General features: G+C 35.8%; 3 protein-coding genes across 4 annotated transcripts; 2 read left to right on the plus strand and 1 right to left on the minus strand.

Annotated features, from left to right (window-relative positions):
• The first annotated feature begins 645 nt into the window (after positions 1 to 645).
• Positions 646 to 9,542, plus strand: LOC131014246 (casein kinase 1-like protein 9). 2 transcript variants are annotated; one of them, XM_057942154.1, is made up of 14 exons: positions 646 to 1,342; positions 1,461 to 1,501; positions 2,174 to 2,243; positions 2,855 to 3,003; positions 3,096 to 3,191; positions 4,203 to 4,273; positions 4,868 to 4,929; positions 5,020 to 5,083; positions 5,266 to 5,350; positions 7,455 to 7,581; positions 7,683 to 7,756; positions 7,834 to 7,894; positions 8,421 to 8,554; positions 8,949 to 9,542. In XM_057942154.1, exons 1-14 carry the CDS (start codon positions 1,267 to 1,269, stop codon positions 9,207 to 9,209), a joined length of 1,371 nt encoding a protein of 456 aa, XP_057798137.1. In that variant the 5' UTR covers positions 646 to 1,266; the 3' UTR covers positions 9,210 to 9,542. The 2 variants fall into 2 exon arrangements, with proteins under 2 accessions (XP_057798137.1, XP_057798138.1); XM_057942155.1 differs by having other exon boundaries at positions 666 to 1,342; positions 8,424 to 8,554.
• Positions 9,543 to 9,781: 239 nt separating this feature from the next.
• LOC131014247 (vacuolar protein sorting-associated protein 2 homolog 3) lies at positions 9,782 to 12,925 on the minus strand. Its single transcript, XM_057942156.1, has 11 exons — positions 12,688 to 12,925; positions 12,476 to 12,520; positions 11,942 to 11,976; positions 11,817 to 11,867; positions 11,613 to 11,717; positions 11,450 to 11,521; positions 11,155 to 11,226; positions 10,975 to 11,055; positions 10,280 to 10,315; positions 10,140 to 10,195; positions 9,782 to 10,058 (listed from the first exon to the last, which is right to left on the minus strand). The coding sequence occupies exons 1-11, from the start codon at positions 12,719 to 12,721 to the stop codon at positions 10,007 to 10,009; spliced, it is 639 nt and encodes a 212-aa protein (XP_057798139.1). The 5' UTR covers positions 12,722 to 12,925; the 3' UTR covers positions 9,782 to 10,006.
• A 1,400-nt stretch (positions 12,926 to 14,325) lies between these two features.
• On the plus strand, positions 14,326 to 16,563 carry LOC131014249 (uncharacterized). Its single transcript, XM_057942157.1, has 7 exons — positions 14,326 to 14,898; positions 15,148 to 15,263; positions 15,354 to 15,442; positions 15,527 to 15,601; positions 15,715 to 15,810; positions 16,068 to 16,163; positions 16,244 to 16,563. Exons 1-7 carry the CDS (start codon positions 14,519 to 14,521, stop codon positions 16,496 to 16,498), a joined length of 1,107 nt encoding a protein of 368 aa, XP_057798140.1. The 5' UTR covers positions 14,326 to 14,518; the 3' UTR covers positions 16,499 to 16,563.
• Positions 16,564 to 17,133: the final 570 nt, after the last annotated feature.

Here is a 17,133-nt window from a genome sequence, read left to right on the forward strand (position 1 = left end):
TACTCAAATATGAATGATGTAGTACTCCAATTAAATATTAATTACTCAATTAAGGATAAATTAGTATTCCAACTAAATTTTGTTAGTTTTTATTTAAAATTTGATTGTGATAAATGCATCAAAACCTGTATCTATTTTTTGGGTCGTGTATCTATTTCATAAGTATTAAGAGATAAGTTTAGCAGATGGGTTATTTCTTCAAGTATAAATAATGAGATACTTGATTGTTAAGATTTTAAAATTCGAATTAAATTGACTTTGTGTTTTGATAAATTTGATATTTACATTGACAAGCAACGCACCTAATATTACATCAAATTATATAATTTCTATAGCTCAAAACGTTGACCCTTATTTACAAGTATTCAACAATTTGGATTTAGTCTGTCATGCATATTGTATAATTCTGGGAGATTAATTATTTATCATTGTCATGCATATTGTATAATTCTGGGAGATTAATTATTTATCATGTATAGATTAATAAAGTTATTAGTATTTGTCATGTTTTAAAATATTTACTTTTGAGAATAATTTTCATATATCATAAGTAATGGTGTACTTAAAAAAATAATAAAGCAAATTACGTGGAACGAAAAGGAGTTTAAGAAATAAAATTAAAAAAAAACACTTAAAAATTAGGTCTCTCTTTTCGAACACCCACCACTCACCCCAATAATCAATCATCAATCTTTTCCAGACACTCTCTCTCTCCTCATTTCGCCTTTCCTCTCTCACACACACAGCACACACACGCACGAAATCCATTGTTTTGCTCTCCCAAAACTATTTGCCCCGCGCCCCTCCCTTTTGTCCTCCCCTCTTTCCTCAATTCTCGCTCATCTGTCTCCTCTTTGTATTGTTCGTTATCATCATTATTATCATAGTTTTTAGATTCGTTCATTCGCTATAATAATCACCCTAAAGAGAGCTTACTCCGTGTTTATTTTGATCGGTTGTATCTGGGTTTTGATCAATGAGATCAATGACGAGTGATTATGAGCTCGTGATTTAGGGTTTGGATTTAGGGTTTCGACTTTCCGACGATGTAGTTCGAGGAAAGAAGGCCTTGATCGATAACTTTTTGCTTATTTATTGATTCAATTGTTGGGAGTCCAGCTTTGGCATTTTTGTTTCGTTGCGTTTGGACGTTTCGTGGCTCGGATTCGGGAATTTTTAAAATCCCGATTAAGGCCTAGTCGAATAATTTCTGGAGTTCAGGTGAAAACTTGGAATTTGGGTTTTTTCTTAATCCGGCCAGTTGCCATGGATCATGTCGTGGGTGGAAAATTTAAGCTTGGGAGGAAAATTGGGTGTGGTTCATTTGGTGAACTCTTTTTAGGTAAGCCTCTATTCATCGTTCAGTTCACTCCGTTGTTTCCTCTTGTTGGATCACTGTAACTGCTTCTATGTTTCTTCTTACAGACAAACTATATACTAATATATCTTTCTTTATATAGGCGTCAACATACAGAGTGGAGAAGAAGTAGCCATCAAGCTGGTATTGTTTCTTTAGATTTCCCATCATCTTCTTGAAGTTTTCGCTTAAGTGATGAAAGTAGTGGGTTTCATTTATTTGTCTGCGCAATAATATTTTGGCTTTCCATTTCATCTATTGAAATCTGTTGCAATAATTGATTTTTTGAGCTCGGAACCTATAGGGACTTAGTATTTCTCATGATCTTTGATTGTCTCACCTTAATTGATACTTAATAAAACTGGGAACTTGAAATGCAGGTTAGAGGGATGCACACCATGTTTTTGCCCTTGTTTAGTACATGGACTTAAATAACCAAATGTATGTTTTTTTATCAAGTGCTAAAACGAAGCTAATAGGATATATATCTCACACTCAGCACTTCTAGATAGTATTTTATTTATGAAGATCTACATGTTGACACTACTGACATATCCTTGTGACTTTGACAAATGTACCTGATTAGTGGCAGGTTTGATTTAATTTCTATGCATGGGTAGCTATGTTTACTTGTCCCTGATACTGTGAAGTTCTATTGTTTCCTTGAGCATTTAAGTTTTTATCTAAGACTTCCATAAATTTATTAATGTTGAGAAGTTGCATCTCATGCATACAACCGCCATTAGTTTGGTTCCTAGTTAATGCAGTGAATGTTGTTTACTAAATATATGAGTTTATTGTTGCTTCGGTTGGCAGGAATCAGTGAAGACCAAACACCCTCAGCTTCACTATGAATCAAAAATTTATATGCTTCTCCAAGGAGGAAGTAAGTTGCTCTCTCTTCCTTATCTCCTTTAACACACTAATTATTAAGATACAGGCTATTGCCCAGAGACGGATATAAATATGCTGGTTAAAATGTATCTTAAATGACCATGTACTTTGATTTGGTTATGAATTTTTCACCATGATTTTACCTTAAATATATTTCTAATTTCCTCCATCTTTATTATTATACATTCATTTCATCCAGCATATTTTGGTAAACTAAAGTGATAAGAGTTTATTTTGACAAGTATGGTTAATTGAGGCAATGATGCGCCAAAATATCATGCCTGCTCTTCAAGAAGGCATATCTTATTCTGGCTGTTCTCCTGCCGAACTCCTTTGGAATGGAGAGTGGTAGGATGTGTTTTACGGAAGTTGGATATTGCTGAAAATTTGTTTGCACACTTCATTATATGAAAATTGTCTGGCCTTCATGTTTTGTTTCTTATTGAGTTCAAAATTATTCTTTTAATACCACATAATTGTTTGATACTTTGATTAGTGCATGCAAGTGAGAGATCAGGTTCTTGGGTTTCTCTTCTTTTGCTTGAGAATCTAGTGAAGTTAATTTGAACATGAATTTAAGATTTTGATCTCTCATATATATAGCTGGCATTCCCAACTTGAAATGGTTTGGAGTTGAGGGCGAATATAGTATTATGGTGATAGACCTTCTGGGGCCAAGTCTGGAAGATCTCTTCAACTATTGTAACCGGAAGTTTTCTTTGAAAACAGTGTTAATGCTCGCCGATCAACTTGTAAGTGGTTGGGACTTTTAAAGCCTATTCGTCGGCTCTGTTTTCTGGATATCCAGTATTGTAAAAAACCTAAAATTTCTTTTCTTTTGTAGATTAATAGAGTTGAGTACATGCACTCAAGAGGATTCCTTCACCGGGATATAAAGCCTGATAATTTTTTGATGGGCTTGGGTCGCAAAGCAAATCAGGTATGCCTTTCTATTATTTTAGGCATCATACTTTTATTTATATTAGTGCTAAAGTGATTCCGTTGGCATTGTTATTTTTTACGTATTTCAAAGACTGTCGTTCCATTGTGTTAATCAGCCCTCATCTCCAAGGATCATTTAAATTTTATATTACTCCAGTTTTCTTTCACTGCATCCTTTAGATTCAAGTAGAACCAAAAAGTATGTTTTCTTGTACTGCCACCACCCACCATATAAGATGCTCCTTCAATCTCCAGTTTATACGAGTGTTTGCACTAGCTTCTACCTCTGAGGAAGTGATTAATTTTTCCTTTTTAAATAAATTGGTTGAGAAGTACATGACTTTGCTTGTAAAGTATTGCTGGTAGGTAGGAACATTTGATGAATGGGTTTGTGAAATTACTTCTGTCTGAGTGTAAAACTCTGAGCTGCTAACTTCAAGGAACAATTTCTTCTCTACGTTTGATCAAAGTGGTTGGGTTCTATACCTTTTACAATTTTAAATACTCAAGAATAACTATGGTAATATCATGAAGTACATACTGTAAGCTGTGCTAATACTCCCTGTTGCTCATGTTTCTATTTTGCAATTTCTGGATAGATTTCACTTCCTTCAGTGGACCTTCTTTTCTAAATTTACCTTCTTAATTTAATGTAATATAATAATATGCTTAGAACCACCTCTGGGAAGTTTGGTTTTGTTTACAAATTCGATATTTGTTATTATTAATATCATAAGTTTTTAAACTCCTGGAAGAGCTCAGTATTCTTGTAACATCACCATGATTCACTATGTATTGTTCGACCCCTTATTTAAAAGTTTGGGGGAAAATTGAATCTGGCGTTGGATTTTGATTTTAGGACGTTTATTTTTCATTTTCCCTGATAAGAAATGTGGGCTAGAAAGCCTGAAATCTCTTTACTGATATTTATAACACTAAGTGGCTTCTACCTAATTGTTATTTCCATGGTTGTGGCATCTCCTTGTTACAATATTGGTATTTATTGCAGGTTTATATCATTGACTTTGGTCTTGCCAAAAAGTATAGGGATCTTCAGACTCATAAGCACATACCCTATAGGTACCTTAACGTATCTTTCCATGGTTCCAATTTACGGAGCATTATAGCATGCATAAGTTCTGTACACTGTTATTGATAAATGGAACCACTTAATTTAATCCTGTAGCCCTAAAATTAGTTTATGTAAAGTGGAAGCATGTAGAGGAATTAGAAGACTAGTTGAACAATGCTGAAGTACTTCTGTTTTTGGTGGCATTTGCTTTTTATATATATATATATATATATATATATATATATATATATATATATATATATATTGGTAGAGCCTAAAAATGGATTTCAAAGGATTCCAGCAACCTTGGTAAAATAAAATAAGCTTTTTTAGTTTGGGAAAATCAAGATTCGAAAGGTTGAGAACTCTGATTTCTTCATTTCAAATTTCACACTTTCTGTCCTGATGACAGATTAGATCCTTAGGTTGAAGCATGATGTACATCTTTAAAGTCTGGTAGAACTTTCTTTTGTTGTGGGTTTTATGCTTCCTGCCCCTTAAATGACTGGCAATCACAAGTTCTTTTTGGCAATCGACCATTTCTGCAATTTAATATTAGCCTCAGTGTACTTACTATTTCCCTTTGTAACATTTGGTTCCAGGGAAAACAAGAATCTCACTGGTACGGCTCGCTACGCCAGTGTCAATACACATCTTGGGGTTGGTGAGTAATGTATCGTGTTACAATGGTTATTCCTTCTTTGAGATTTGATGAAATATCCATAACTGTTTTGCAATTTATTCATGCTTTCAGAACAAAGCCGAAGGGACGACTTGGAATCTCTGGGTTATGTCCTAATGTACTTCCTGAGAGGCAGGTTGGTGACATGCATAGTCATGCAAGTTTTTAAAGAATAATAATAATAAATAACAGTAAGAGATTATAATATTTATTAGTTCTTCTTTCCTTTTTCCCTTCCATGTTTTGAATCATTATCTAAAAGCATTTCGACTTTCGAGTTTTACTTCCTTTCCTCACTCTGTATCTTTTCTTGGGCAGCCTCCCTTGGCAGGGGTTAAAAGCTGGCACGAAAAAGCAGAAATATGACAAGATCAGTGAGAAAAAAATGTTAACTCCTATAGAGGTCTATATTCGCTGCTCCGTTCGTGTTGGTTATGCATGTTTTACTGCGTATGCTAGTATTCTAAATTGAGTGATAACATGAAATGGTAGTTACCTATTCTACTTTGACTACATGTGTTCTCTTTGTAATGGGATAATGAAGAACTGGTGGATAATATGACTATACGTTGGATGGGTGAATTATCTACGTGTGTTCATTTGACATGATTAAATTATTTGAATACAATTTTGCTCCCTTCCTTCAATATTATTCTTAATTTACTTTCCATCTTTATCTATATTATACATTTTCTATGGGTATATAATTAGGTTTTTATTTCACCAAATTATCTTTTATGAAGAAAATTTATTTAACATTGTAACATATGGTCAAATTGTTTAGTAATGCGTTAATCTGGAAGGTTGGATTACTAATCCATCTGTGTCTGTGTGACTGGATGGATGATCTCTCAAGGGTTTGTTGGGGTTAATTATATTGATTTGTTTGTAACTAGTATGCACTTCAGGAATTTTCAAAATACCCATTACAAACAAGAAACAAGTGCTTTGACCTACAACCATGTCCTCCAATTCAAAATGTGATGACCTAGTAGTAGGAACCAAGCCCTAGTTTTGGACAAACTTCATCTATCATGACAAAAGGGCAGATGTTGGGGGGATTCAAATTAGATATTGGGGAAAGTAGTCAATCGATAGGAAAAAAGTAACTGGTGTTATAATGTATGCGTCTTTAAATGTTGTGTGATGGATCAATGCAACCAAACATCTTAAATAATGGTCAAGGAGATATGAACTATGAAGTGAATTATCAGCCCAACCAATCATATTAGTGCTCAACCCAGGCCTTGTGTATTAACCCCATATTGGCCAAAATAATCACTCAACATCCTATCTCCAACTAAACGAAGCTAAAAAATCTACAAAACCAACCTGCCTTGCTTGTCATCATGGACCTTCAACAAGTTATTTGGTAGGATATTCCTATCAGTCTAGCCTGATCACATAACTAAACATGCTCTGAAACCATTTGATATAAGCTTTCTGGTGTGAATCCGTACTCCATGTTTTCAAATGCTCTTGGTTATTTTGACCGCCCTGTTTCTTTTTGTGTGTCTGGCTCAATAGGATTCAGTTAACAATAGCATTTTAATCGTTGAAAACTACATAAAATGTACCAGTTTGTGCATATCATGCATGAAAGAAACAGAATGGAATGATGAGTTTTCTGTTGTGCTATTGCATGGTTAAAAAATTCTAAGGACTTGGTTATTGCCGTAAAATACATCAAGTTTGCCAATTTTCTGGTTTATATCATCACCTTTTTTTTTTTTGCCAAAAAATACATGAATTTATAATTTGTTCGCAATTGTCCCACCATTTACAATTTCGCCCAAATTAATCTGAGGTGGCAGTCGGATTGCCAACGTGGTTGCCGGAATTGCCAACGTGGCCACCGGAATTGCCAAATCACACATACACACACTTCTCTCTCTCTCTCTCTCTCACACACACACACATGTCACATACCCTCCCCCCTTTGCCGCCCTCCTCCCCCACCGCAGCAGCAGCCGCCGCCGCGGTCCTCGTTCAGCTGCGACCGCCCCTCCTCTGCCAACAGAGCCCTCCCTTCGCCGCAGACCAAACAGAGCCACCGCGGTTCTCGTTCAGCTGCGACCGCCCCTCCTCCGCCAACAAAGCCCCCCCTCCGCCGCAAACCAAACAGCGCCCCCTCCTCCTGTGGGTGTTGGGGGGTGGGGGGGGGGGATGTGGCAACACATCATCATCACTCTCATATAAATTAAATGCCACATTCGTGCCACATAAGCCACGTAAATGACACATAAGTTTCAATTTCGTTGGAGTTACTCACCGTGGGATTTTTGCGAATAAATTATAAATTCATGTATTTTCTGGCTAAAAAAAAAAGTGATGATATAAACCAGAAAATTGACAAACTTGATGTAGTTTACGGCAATAACCCCTTATTTTTATCTTGTTTGGGTTTTTTGATACTATGGGCTAAGTCACCTTAAGAGCATGGTTTAAGCTTGTTACAAGCACTTAATTAGCCGTTGAAAGTTTAGTTTGATTTATAATTACCACAGGTGCTGTGCAAATCATATCCATCAGAATTCATATCTTACTTTCACTATTGTCGGTCATTGAGATTCGATGACAAGCCAGATTATTCATATTTGAAGAGGCTTTTCCGGGACCTATTTATTCGTGAAGGTAATGAATAATCTAATTGTGTCTTGTGATCTTGTGTGCTCCAAGTTTTTCTTGTTAAGAACATTGTGGTATTTAGCATGCACTTACTGAAAACATTGCAGGTTACCAATTTGACTATGTGTTTGATTGGACTATGTTGAAGTATCCACAAATTGGTTCAAGTTCCAGAACTAGGGTAAGTCTTTGGCTTTTCACATCCTTGCTTTGTGTACTTTATGGTGTGAAGCTAATAGCTTATTGGCTTGCATACAGAATCTCACTGGTAATGCTGTAGCTGGACCCTCTGGTGAAAGACCACCAGGTAGAACATCAGGTATACTCCCTCGCTCCCATTATGAGCGTCAATTTTGCAGGATTTGATTGTCTCAGAATAAGTGTTATTTTTAAGATTCACGAAATAAGAGCCCTAACTATTCCAAATTCACCTGTTTTTGGTCTTACATTAAATGCTTTCAGAATTAGAAAGACATTTGTATTAGTAAATACTATTGGTTGCTCTCTACCAATCCATGATTTATGAACTCAAATAGCTGAGAACCTTCTGTTTTCATGCTGAGGACATATGACGAGTCTTTTAATTGAACCTGGGATCACATGTTTCTAATTTTCATATAAAGGAAGATTAAATTTCATCGCTTGAACTGGCAAGTTTTTAAGATACTCTCACCCATTTTTACATACTGATATTCTCTCTTATCCTCAACTGTTTCCTCTCTTAAAGTAAATCTTGGTTGTCATGTTGATTAAATATAAATATTATCAGCTTGTCATAAAATTTCCATATTCTGCATTGCTGGTAGAAATTCTATTTAATACTCTGATTTGGTTGTATTGTTCAGTAGGGCAAGATCTTCGGGATAAATTCTCAGGTGCAGTCGAAGCTTTCTCTAGAAGAAATGCTACGAGTACTGGTCGGTATGGCGAACAGTCTAGACACAGGACATCTGAAGATGTACCTTCATCAAAGGATGTGGTACTTTTCTTTCCCATTCCACGAAAATCAACTATAACGAAACATATGTTTGCTTAATTTTGAGCACTTATGTTTCCTAGAAGAAGTTTTGTTCCGTTCCCTACCCCCACCTGGCAGGTGGCCCTGAATCTAAAATTGAAAGTGGAAAAAAAGGTCTAATAGAAAAAAGGAAAATTAGAAAGGTGTGAGTCAGCAGAATCTGATTTTAAGCATCAAACATGCACTGCAGCTGCACATTTACATGCTATGCTTGAGTAAACTGCTATGAACTATTTTAGTATATTGATGTCAAATTTATCGGATGTTATTTTAAGATGTAAGGAATAGTTTTGCACGTGGCATGTTAATTTTGGGCTTTGTTCTGAGAGTTGTTTTTATATTTCCTCAAATGCAGCAACCAGATTCAGAAAAAGGCCGCACTTCGCGAAATGGCAGCTCTTCAAAGAGAGCAGCCGTTTCAAGCAGCAGACCAAGCTCATCTGGAGAAGCCATTGATGGCCGCACTGGCAGATTGGTCTCGAGTGGTGGTCGTATATCCACCACACAAAGAATTCAACCTGGTGTTGAGCATAAACCATCAGCTTTTTCTCGCACGGCAAAAGGCACTCGCGATGATCCCTTACGAAGCTTTGAGTTTCTTTCTATCAGGAAGTAACATGAATGGTCATTCTGAAAGGTAATGTGAAGTTGACAAATGCCGCCTATTTACGGGACCTTTGCGTTATCTAACCCTTGTAAATGTGAAATGTGTTGTAGACCATTGTTGTTGATGCTCATCATCCATCCTCCTCCCATTTGAGTATGTTTTTTGTGAAGAGTTATTTTATGTTATAACACAATGTGTATGCTCATCCAAGGAATTGGTGAGTTCAATGTGCGGCACTTTTATATCTTTACAAGACAAAATTGTAGCTATAATAAACGTTTGTGTACCTCCATATACTTGTTTCCATATTCTTATAATAACCATTTTGAATTTCTACTAAAACTTGTGAGCATGCCCTGCTATCCTCATTTTTTCAAAATTGTAAACATGCAGATAACCAAATGATGTTTTTTTCACAACAGTTGCAGAAGAATTACAATAAATGATTTTTGGCTATGCCTACATGAACATGAAGCCTTATATAAATATTAATCGATTACTTTTCTTGCTTGCACTGTTTCACGCTTAAAGAAAATAAACGGCATTCTTTCCTTTGGATGCAAACTGACAACAAACCGTGGTCGAAGATAGCCAATTGTTATTATTATCGTAAAACAAATCAGGGATGCTACACCACTCCACATTTCACCCAAAAATGTCACCAGGAAAAAATTTAATAGGAGCCAAAGGAGAGACCAACTGCTACTCACACTCACCAGTAGTAAGACAACTATGTACAGAATTGTAGACTATGGCATTAAATGGTAATTGCAACAGCCAACTGATTTAGGAAATGCCACTGCAATTCAAGGATTCCTGAGAGCAGCCAGCCTCTTCTCGAGTTCATCAATGTTTGAACTACAAGAGAAGGATGACGGTTGAGGTAAAATTTAGGAAATGGATGTGAGTTCAAGTAAAAGGACAAACAAATTTTTTTACCTGCTGGCATCCTCAGTGCTCTTCCCTGCAATTTTTCCTTTGGGAGCGGATGATAACTGAAATAAATAGACCTTGCATGTCAAATGTCCAAGAAAAAGAAACTCATTGAGAAATATATAGAGTGCTGAAAAAATACAAACCTGTGAAGCAACATCAACGCCAATTTCATCCAGCACCTGGTAAATTCCATCATAAACAAGTAAATGAGTATATGTGCTGCAATAGAGATGTATACTATGTGCAACAACAGAGAAAACAACACTTTATGGACGTCTGATACATCTCAGTGCATGATCTGCAGACACCTCACCAGCAATTACATCTTGTAAAACTTGAATGGTCGACCAATTAGTGAAGAGTTGTAGGTGAACTAGAAAAAGTAGTTGTTCATTAAAATTTCTATAGGTATCAACATGGACCTAAAAGTCTTTGTTAACTGTATGATCTTATAAACATTTACTGCAACGAAATGCTGAAAGATTAGGAGCCTTATGTCATGATGAGTTAGATAGATTAATGTCGCCCCATCATCACACACAGGAATACAATGGAATTATACTTTCTTATTTCTTTTCTAATAGCGAGGTAGCATTAAAAGTTTTCATATTTGTTAAGATCTTTCTCATTTAAGATCCTAACCTAAAATAATCAATCGATGTTAACTACTATATAAGAAAAGAAAGGATAGTTATAACATTTGGCTTCAACCTGCCATTCACGAAGTAATATTTTGACTAATCTATATTGGTGATTAAATTGAATCCATCACCCTAAACTAAAATGCTGTAAGTCAGCAATGCTATTCAACATTTTCAATCTGAAACATAAAAATTACCTGATTTGTCAATTCTTCTGTCTCATCCTCAGCCTCATCATTATCCAAAGCATCGTCAATGGCATCTGACATCATTTCAGTCTACAGGTACAAATACACATGGAAAAATGGGCACAGAGAGAAAATTGTTAACTCACATGCCGGAGAATATCTTATCGCACAGAAGACATAGGGACTCACAGTCATATCCATTTGTGCTGATTGCCTTTGGAATTCCTGAATCACCTTCGCCTGTTTTGTGGGGGCCATTTGCTGCAATTACATGCATGATGCATCTCAGAATCGTAATATGAATGACAGCTAAGTCAATCAGCCACATCACCAAGTAATTCCATTTTATGTGGCTACAGCTTTCAAATGGACATTGAATATGATTATATGATCTATTTCTAAAGATGATCTTATCTGTTGTGTTCAAGCAAGGAATGATATACAGCAGAAAAGACAATGATGGTACTCACAACTAATGTTCTACCTTATTCATTGCTGACATAGCTTTACTGGCACCCTTCATACCAACAGCTACAGAAGTTTGTGCAGACATCGCCTGCAATTGAACTTACCTACCTAATTAGTTACATCTCACAGCTGGATGTACTAGAGCCACTTAACAAGAAACATATCATCATATTTCATACCTGAGTATGAGTCGCTATACCTCTCATCTGAGCTCGACTACTTTGTAAGTTCGCTATTTGTTGCCGAAGCCGGATTAACTGGCGTGCAAGAATTTTGGTTGCAGCCTAAATATTCAGGAAGAAACAAAAGAGATGAATATTCTGTACAGAAAAAATGTTCACAGAGTCCTTAATGTAGTGCTTCGAAACTATGTAAAAACATACATCATTCCCTGTTTTAGCAGTTCTTTTAATCTCAGCAACAAGCTTCTTTTCCTGTATCATCAACAATCATTCCACGTCCTTAAAATTAAAATATTAATGATATTGCATCAAGAATCTCAACATACCTCTAGTTGCAATGTGTTGATCTCCTTCTCTATGCCTAAATCAAGATCACATATCAAACTAGTGTGTACATCAATCAAGTAATACATCAAAACAATATAAAAGTAACTAGCTGGGGTTGAACATCACAGATTAGTGCTTATTGATCTTTCTAATTTCTGCGGAAACTAAAGCTCAATGTAAAGCTTCTCAAGCACGGGGCAGTTCATTACATAATCAGCTTTTAGTGGTTCGGGTTTGTTTCATCAACTATATTCTTCGATTTACAAAACAAAGGATGCGATTCCACATAAAAAATAAAAAATAAATATATAACTGCCAACTTATAGTGGTTTGCATTCGTTTCCAATTCCATCAACTTACAATGACAGTACATTATTTTTAGAACAAGTGAAGCCAAGCTAAATCCAGCACATGACCAAAAGTAGGAGAAACAATTTGGCTAATCCAAGTCAATCAATTAATCAATAGGTCTGGTTGAAGCTAAAAACAGCAACTGTAAGATCAATTAATGTCAGCATTTAACAAAAAAAAACCTCTGGTAGCGTTGGCCATTTCTCGCTTACTCTCCCGGACCGCCTCTGCAATCGAGCAGCGCAAAAATTGAGAGAAAAAATTACAAAAGATAAGATCGAGAATTCAATTTCAGGAAGTAAAGTCAGAATAGGGTAGGGATTTAGGCAGCGGAAAATAGAAGTGAATTTTGGTATGAAGATGAATTGATAGACATAGATTATGGCAAACAAACCTTTGGTGGTAGGTTTTTTGGAGAAGATGTTCATGTTGATGAAACGCACGGCTGCAAGTCCTGATGTTGTTATCGACCCTGTCTCGACTTGTGTTGTATCCGCAGACAGACAGAGATGCGCGGAAGGTTTAAGGAATAAGGAATGAATGAGCCGAGCCGAGGTATTTGCAATTGCAGCCTCTTCCTTAATCTCTCTGCGCTCCCTCCATTTCTCTCTCCTCTCTCTCTCTACCTGTATATATATATAGATTGGATTATATATATATAAATAAATAAATAAAATTTATAAATTTAATATGAATAAATCAATAAAAATATATATACAATGCATCCAATTAAAATAGTGTGTAAATTAGTTAAAAATAGTAGGGTCTACATTTTTTAAAAGTTAAATTTTTAAATTTATGGAAATAGACCACTTTAGTGGGACGAGCCAAAATGAAATAACAATCCTATTTTAGTGGGACAGAGGGAATATTATATTGTGAGTGGATAAAGGGTCTCTTTTAAAAGTAATATTTATAATGATAACTAATTGTATTGTGAGCGAAGAATATGATCCACTATGTAATAAATAGTTTCTAAAAATAAAAATAAAATTAGACTAATTTTTGTGGACGTCCCAATATAACAAAAATTAACTATAATGATATGTAATATGTAAACAACATATATTCATTTAAATGTAATTGTTCATATGTTACACTCCCTCCATTCTACCTAAATTCAGAGCCGTAATTAGGCATGAACACAAGATGTTATTGCCTAGGCCCCAAGTTTTTTAGGGCCCATTTTTTTAGGAGTTAATATATGAAACTAGACTATTTGTTATAATAAATTTAAAATTTGGTCACTCAAATAAATTTTTAAAAATTACCCACTTTTTATGTAAAAGTATAAAATTATCACTAGCATTAAAATTAAAAAATTAGTCACAAATTCATATTCACAAATACAATACACATTAAAAAAAAATCATCACATCATCTATCTCTCACACTCTCACTCTCTCTCTCTCCCCCCTCAATTATATGTGGTCTGTGGCTCTGATTCGTGCTGCGAAAATTGGAAGATGTTTATTCGAAAATTTTGAAGAATTGCGTCGCCTCAAACTTTGATGCTGAGACAGTGATCAAATTTGGTTCAGTTGAAAGATGTGGTGTGCAAAGGCTAGCATCCTGTTTTTGTTGTTCGTTTCAGATTCTTGTATCCACAGTCAAATTTATGAATTTACAACTAAAATTAGAATTCACAATCAACTCAATGAATTCACAACTAAATCATTAGTATTGGTTGTAAATTCGAGTTCAAAAGCTCGAATTTACAATTAGTTATTTTGGTTATGAATTCAAGTTTTAAAATTAGAATTTACAACTAGTTTGATGAATTCACAATTGAATTGCTAGTGTTACTGTTAGTTGCGAATCCGAATTTTAAATCTCGAATTCACATCTATTGTTAGTTGTGAATTTGAGTTTTAAAACTTGAATTCACGCGCGACTAACAATATTTTATAGTTGTGAATTCACGTAATAAAACTCAATTTATTTTTTTAATTTTTTAGTCGAAAATTCAATTTTTTGTAAAACAAAACAAGCAAATATAGAGTGTTTCTCGAGTAAATATAGTTATATTTGAAATTCTTGTGATTGTTTGTCGAGTAAATAAAGTGTGTCCTTATGTTAAACGTTGAGTAAATCCAAATTTCAAGTAAGTTAAACAAGCAAAGCATCATCCTCTTTCTATCCTCACTTCTAATCCTCGTTGCTAGTCACGAATTCCCGGCTCAGTTATCCGTAACAAAGCTCTATTCTGAGTCGGATTTCTGAGCATGAAAGCTTCACGATCTCCATTCCCAATCTTGCCTAAGCTCCGATTCAATATTCAACCATCATGCACGGCGACGGCGGCATCCGTCATCCCTTCCCCACCTCCCACCTTCAACTTCAAGAAGGAGATTCTCGATATCTCCACCGCCGCAATTGCACAATCCCACCCACAATTACTCGATTTGGCTCAAAATGGCACCTTGGTCCTCCTCACCAAAACCCAGTACGGCCCTGTTCCGCCCTGGAGAAGCGACTTTGTGGAGCCCCACGGGATTTGGATTATTGGGACAACGCATGTTTCCCAGGAATCAGCCTCTCATGTTGAAAGGGTGATTCGGGCCGTTAAGCCCGAAAATGTCGTTGTCGAGCTTTGCAGAAGCAGGCAAGTTTTCAATTGCTTCCTTCAATTCTGTTTTTTTTTTTTTTTTTTTTTTTTTTTTCCCAAATTGCAAAGGCTGCATTAAGAACATAGAATCATAATTTGGAGCATATTGATTATAAATACTACCTAATCTTGTTGAGCTAGCCATATAGATTAGATGTTTCAAAAGCATTTTGCAGTGCTCCCATTTGTTATCTATTTGATTTTCAAACTATGGCTTACTTCACCTGTTGTTGAGCTATTTTTCAGAGCTGGGATCATGTATATTCCTGAGAATGGTGATCAGAATCAGCAACTGCGATCCAGCATGTTCTCTCTCAGTGGAACTGGATTCTTTGGTGCCATTGGGCGAAGCATCAACTTGGGTTCGTATGTATAACTTCATAATTTGAATCTCAAGAAAATATTCTTCCCAAGAGTAGTACTAGTGTAGTGATGGTTTTCATACATGGCAGGCGGTCAAACTGCTTTAGCATTACGGTTGCTCTTGGCTACTTTCTCTTCTAAAGTATCTTCGGATATCAATCGTCCCTTCGGTGATGAGGTAAAAACATGTAAATTAATATACTCGTAGCTTTAGAAATCACATTGTGAATTTAATTTGATCAAGTTACATGTGGATTTCCAGTTTCGTGCTGCAAGAAAGGTTGCTGAAGAAATTGGCGCGCAGTTAGTCTTGGGAGATCGTCCAATAGAGATAACTGTGAGAAACTGTTCTTGCCATTTCTGTCGGATAATGGTTTTGTGTTTGTTGGACTTGGAACTGTAAATGGATTGAGTGATACATGAATGAAGGAAACTCATGATCCTTTTCAGCTTGAAAGGGCGTGGTGTTCTCTGAAATGGAAGGAGAAACTAAGCCTCGTCTCCACTATTATTCGTGGAATGACATCGTCTGTCAAGCCACTCGAGGTTTGGCACTTGAATCTTTGGTTCCATTTGAAGTTCAAAGCTATGAGCAAGCTTGTTATGATTGAAAAATCAATAAGTTTATTTTGTTAGTTAAGTTAAAGAAATGGAAGCGTTTTAGTTTAAAAAATTAGCTAGCAACAACACTATATGTAGTCTGTCGTTACTATGATCTGTTTCCATCTTAATCCACCTAATTTTACAGAGGCTAGGGTTCTACTCCGTCTGAATATGTATGTGTCTCTTCTCTTACGTGTCAGGAACCTATCGGTGGTGACAGCAGCTTTGAGCTATACGAGCAGCTGAGTTTGTCATATCCGTCACTGCTGCCTCCTCTCATACACGAGCGAGATACGGTAAGAAACCATTTCTGCAGTGATCAACGAAAATCATATCTGTTGATCAACTAAAGTGACTTGAAAGTGCATTGATTCAGTTTCTGGCGTGGTCGCTGAAAAGAAGCAAAGCCGTGAACAAGAGCGAGAACGTGGTTGGAGTGATCGGCAAGGGGCACATGAACGGAGTCATATACTCGCTGGTGTCGGACACGGGGAACTTGCGGTTCAAAGACCTTGCCGGGAAGAGAGATGGCGGAGGTTGGGCTGCTTCCATCGCTAGAGACTTGTTTAGAGACACACTTATCGGTCTTGTGCTATGGCTTATATATGACCACTTCAAGTCGGGTTTTTAGAACCATCGAACGTGATATTTTTTTATACGCCTATGTTTTTCATTCAATAGGCCACACTTTTTTTATTTGAACTGTCTCATTTTAATAGGATGCTCTTCAATATAAAATCAATACATAATAAACACCCCGACATAAATTATTTACACACCAAATATTATAAAAAATTATCTTTATTTTCACTTAAAATAGATATTTTTTTCATTCTCCTGTTTAATAATAAATTATTTATTTTCTAATATCTGTGGTAACCTATTGAATTGAAACAAAGGGAGAATTTTATTTAAGTTGAGCATCATTATAAAGGCCTTGAACTATCAACAGCGTAAAGGTCGTCAGTTTGTTCAAACAAGAACTATCAACAATAATATTCTTATTTTGGAGAAATCATGATTTTCTGTCTCACGTCATAAACATTAACACCTTTCCCAATTCCGATGCTAAGTTTGTAACTAGGATTTGTTTGTGGAAAACTCAATTTTAATTTGAATTTGCTCAAACTCATCACCACAAGTCCTGGAATTGTATACAATTAATGCTCAACTAGAACTATCACAAACTGCAACTCCTTTCAAGTTACCATGGGCTCTAACATATTCAGCTGAAAATGCAGTAAATATTTTTGTCATACTCCAAAT

This window comes from Salvia miltiorrhiza, chromosome 3 (assembly GCF_028751815.1).
Source record: "Salvia miltiorrhiza cultivar Shanhuang (shh) chromosome 3, IMPLAD_Smil_shh, whole genome shotgun sequence".
Lineage (NCBI taxonomy): Eukaryota > Viridiplantae > Streptophyta > Magnoliopsida > Lamiales > Lamiaceae > Salvia > Salvia miltiorrhiza.

Coding starts and splice junctions, on each gene's coding strand:
- LOC131014246 (XM_057942154.1), top strand. CDS start 1,267: ATGGATCATGTCGTGGGTGGAAAATTTAAGCTTGGGAGGAAAATTGGG. Junction 5,084..5,265: donor ATGTACTTCCTGAGAGGCAG/GTTGGTGACATG, acceptor TTTCTTGGGCAG/CCTCCCTTGGCAGGGGTTAA. Junction 7,895..8,420: donor ACCACCAGGTAGAACATCAG/GTATACTCCCTC, acceptor TGTATTGTTCAG/TAGGGCAAGATCTTCGGGAT.
- LOC131014247 (XM_057942156.1), bottom strand. CDS start 12,721: ATGAACATCTTCTCCAAAAAACCTACCACCAAAG. Junction 11,977..12,475: donor AATGGCCAACGCTACCAGAG/GTTTTTTTTTGT, acceptor ATCTTGATTTAG/GCATAGAGAAGGAGATCAAC. Junction 11,868..11,941: donor TCAACACATTGCAACTAGAG/GTATGTTGAGAT, acceptor TTGATGATACAG/GAAAAGAAGCTTGTTGCTGA.
- LOC131014249 (XM_057942157.1), top strand. CDS start 14,519: ATGAAAGCTTCACGATCTCCATTCCCAATCTTGCCTAAGCTCCGATTC. Junction 15,264..15,353: donor TGGGCGAAGCATCAACTTGG/GTTCGTATGTAT, acceptor CATACATGGCAG/GCGGTCAAACTGCTTTAGCA. Junction 15,811..16,067: donor CGTCTGTCAAGCCACTCGAG/GTTTGGCACTTG, acceptor CTTACGTGTCAG/GAACCTATCGGTGGTGACAG.